General features: G+C 43.0%; 1 protein-coding gene across 1 annotated transcript; it reads right to left on the reverse strand.

Moving 5' to 3' along the window:
* Positions 1-1,006: 1,006 nt before the first annotated feature.
* Positions 1,007-1,935, reverse strand: LOC136511919 (uncharacterized). The gene is made up of 2 exons (XM_066505943.1): positions 1,210-1,935; positions 1,007-1,081 (listed from the first exon to the last, which is right to left on the reverse strand). The coding sequence occupies exons 1-2, from the start codon at positions 1,933-1,935 to the stop codon at positions 1,007-1,009; spliced, it is 801 nt and encodes a 266-aa protein (XP_066362040.1).
* Positions 1,936-4,072: the final 2,137 nt, after the last annotated feature.

The raw sequence follows: 4,072 nt of genomic DNA on the forward strand, positions 1-4,072 counted from the left end.
TCAACCTTGCATTGTGAAGAAGCACAGTGATTTTCTCCAACCAGTCTTTGAATTATTAATACAAATCAGTCAAAGGTTAGGGCACTCCCAATACAGAAATCATCATAGTTTCTATGGACATTAATTGTACTGCCACCTAAACGTTTTGCTGATGTGATAATGTAGTTATTGAAGAGAGCAAAAATCATAGAAACCGGGTCTAAGTTAGAAACCATGCCTACACGAGAACCAAGACATGTGATTGGTAGAGAATGGAGAAAGAATGTATGTGATTGGATAAAAAATTATTCCGTAAAAATTATCTATTGGGGCCCTGGTTTCTATTGTAGTGTTTATGGAAATTAATAGATAGCATTGGGACGGCCCTTATGATCTAGAAAAACACTTTTACAAAGATGACATGCGCTGCTGCTGAGTAATTTTCATTTAGAGGGTGTTTAGATGCTTTTGGAATGGTAAAACTTTTGCCTCTAATCTGTTACTGTAAAACTTTTGTCATTCAAACTTTACATCTAGGTGTTTAGATGCATAATAAATGTTTAGCACTGTACTAAATAAGTTCAGGCTACAGCTCACGCCCAAGGCGTTTTTGCTGAGTTTTTTTTGCCTCTTGGGTAGCAAATGGCAAAAGTTTAGTAGTCTAGGTTTTGCTCTTTTTTGTCCATGCTGTTTAGATCCATTTAGCCAAAAAAAAAAAAACCAAAAGTGCTAAAGTTTTAGCAACAGATGCGAAATAAACAGGGCCTTGTCGCTCTGAACAATCCAAAGTAGAAAAACAAGGGTGGTATGTAGTAGCTGCGCACAGGAGTATGCAGCACGTACACTGGTTTGAACTGAACTGATGAAGAGACACGGCGCGTTCGTTCAACAGAAAACACAGACGAGACGACACAGCGTGACAGCAAACACTGAAGATGAAACAAGACACCAACGACGTACGCAGAACAGTGATAAGCGAGCCCCGAGCAGTGACAGTGACACGTGGATCAGCAGCATCTCGTTGCCTTCACTTCTTCCTCGCCAGGAACACGTCGGATAGCACCGTGTCGGAGCTCAGCGACGCCCGCAGCAGGCCCAGCCCCTGCCGGCCGGAACACAAGGAAGAGCATCGCCCATCGCACGCACGTCGAAGATGATCAGAAGAAGGTTCAGAGTTAGCTAGCAGGACATGCATATGAGAACCGATAATTCAGGAAGCGATCGACGAACCTCGTCCATGCCGACGCTGACGTACTTCTCGGCGAGCTCGACGTCCTTGCCGGAGCTGAACTTATTGATCAGGGTAATGCTCGAGATCGCCGACATGGGCGTCACGTCCAGCCCATCGGTGACCATGTACGTCACCAGCCCCTTAACATACCCGCCGCCGCCGCGCTCGTCCTCATCATCCACGCCTTTCCCGGCCTTACCACCGGCGGTTGCCCTCGGCGCGGCGGACGGCATCACGAAGGTCATCTCGGTGGCCATCGGCAGCTTGCACTTTGGGCACGCGGCGTCGCGCTCCATGGTGACCGTGACGCACTTCCCGGCGGTGGCGCACGCGTACAGCTTGAACTTGGGCAGCCGCGGCTGCTGCCGTTCCTCCTCATCTGCCTCGGCGCCGCCGTCGCCGTTGGCGGCGGCGTTTGCTCGCGGGGGCGGTGGCAGGAGGAGCAGCTGGTGGCGCGCGTCCGGGTGCAGCACCCCGGGCTGCAGCAGCTCCGCCTTGTCGGCGCCCGGGAGCAGGTACGAGGAGCCCATGTGGTCCACGCTCTGGTACAGCCGGCCCACGCTGCCGTGCATGGTGCCGGCGCTGACGAGCTTCGCCACGGCGCCGATGGGGAGGGTGAGGAGGCTGAACACGAAGTCGACGAAGTCGTTGCCGGCCTCCGCGAACAGGACCCGCTTCGACTTCGTCTCCACCAGCAGCTTCAGCGAGATCTTGCTGGGAGCCATGGTGATGGATGGATCGGATCGGCCGTCCGTCCGAGGACGATGCTGGTTTTGTTTGTGGTGGTTTTTCTCGGAAGGAGGATATGCATGGTGCTCTTATTATTATATATACGAGGGCATGGACGAACATGGTCAGGGAGATGGAGAGGTTTGCAGCTTAATTTCCATCATTTTCGCGAAAATGAATCGTTTGCGTTGTTAAAACTGCAGTCGTCTCTGTGCCTTCTGCATGCGATGCAACTCGGTCCTACTCCTTACAAGTTACAAGCAGAAGAACAGCCTCTTTGCCTTCCGGATGCGCGATGCAACTTCTAATGTATTAATTACTCCATTTCAAATTTGAATTAGAAGGCCACCAGTCTCGGTGAGAAGTTTTTATGGCGTTGCTTCTAAAAGTATCATGTCATATAAAACTAAGACTTTTTTCTATTTATTTGTTGACAGTTTTTTTTACTAAATTTGTTAGATTTCTATACGTTTGATTGTGCTTTAGGATTTATGCTACGACTGTCAAGTTAATGGGTTTGTAAATAAGATCTGACGGATTTGAGCACATAAAATCTGTTGATAAATAACTAGACACTCCTTAAAATTAAATGAAACACTTACTCTTAATATGTTGAAAGTTTCATAGACATTTAACTTCATGAGTCATAGAGAGTTAGTAATCGTGCAAGAAAATTTCATCCACATAAAACTCATTTGTTCTCTCATCTTAAAAACGTTGTCATGTCATCAAAAAATGCTTTTGTGCCGGCTTATATTAAATATAAATGTGTAATTGTGATGAAACTTATGCCTAGAATGGCCTAAGTACTTTTAGCTTTTTGAACTTTTATTAAGTACTACTATATCCATTTTTATTTACATATCGCATTAGGTTTATTCTAAGTTAAACATTTTTACCTTTTACCTAACATGGCATGTAAAAAAGAATGAATGAGTATCTAGAGATTATCTATATCTAAATGCATAGCAAAAATAGTACACTAAAAAAATAGAATGACTTATAATTTGAAAAAAATGGAGGAAATTCTTGACATATCTAAGTACCACGAATGAGAACAAATCACCCATGTCAAGCGATGGACACCAGAACTATAGTAACGAATCTCATAAGAACAATGTACTCGCAATATGACCCGCACAGTTGCGCGACTAGTATTTTATACAATCGAGTATACCACAGATATATAACAACAAATCTATTGTGGTTTATCACAAAACTACGGTACTTTGGACCTCACGTGGACTAATTAGCAAGTTTAAGGATATAAATATGTAATTTTAGAAAATAGTGGTCTAGATGGCACTATCGTGTAAGTCTAGATACATCTTTGTGGTCAGATTAGAAAGTTTGAGGTCTGGATATGTAATTTTTTGAGTTGCCTCCTAATGAAATACGAGTCACGGGCTTGTTCGAGGAAAAAAATTAAGTTAGAAACCTAGATAACACCATTATATAAAGAGGATCTTCAATAGTTACCAAGAAAAGAATTGGTAAATCAATGTGTTTTTCAAGTGGCAAAAAAGTTGAAAGCATATTTGTTGGGTTTCTTCAATAGTTTTCAAAATCTCTGCTCCTAAAATAACTTTGCATCAAGAACACCGAACTATTTCTAAATTACCTTAACCATTTTATATTTTTTTTCTCTCTTATACATTATTTGAAACTCTGTGCTACTTCATATTCTTCTCCCGTCCTTCCACCTCCACATTGGTCTATAGATACGAGCGTATATATTCTGCGCGATTGGGTTGATTTTTCCAAGTGCTGAAAAATTGGGAGCTATATAAGGAGTTGTTGGAGAGCAATTTTTTTCAATCTTGCCAAAAAAATAAAGATTGGGAGTGGGTTTTGGAAACTGGCGCGAGTGGTTTCCCAAGTCGCGAGCGTATGCGTATTTTTCCGCACGGTCGGGACCTTTTTCCCAAGTGCTGAAAGATTGGAAACTGGGGTTGGAAGTTTTTGAAGACGTATTTTTTTCAATCTTTCCAAACATCCTGAATTGGGAGTTTCCAATTTATTGTGTATAATATTCCGTAAAACACATCTTACCGGCACAATTTCATAGAAAGTTGCAAAGTTATACTCATAACTTTTTTTGTATAACATTCTGAACAAAACTTATCACCACAT

This window comes from Miscanthus floridulus, chromosome 16, assembly GCF_019320115.1.
Source record: "Miscanthus floridulus cultivar M001 chromosome 16, ASM1932011v1, whole genome shotgun sequence".
NCBI classification, from domain to species: domain Eukaryota; kingdom Viridiplantae; phylum Streptophyta; class Magnoliopsida; order Poales; family Poaceae; genus Miscanthus; species Miscanthus floridulus.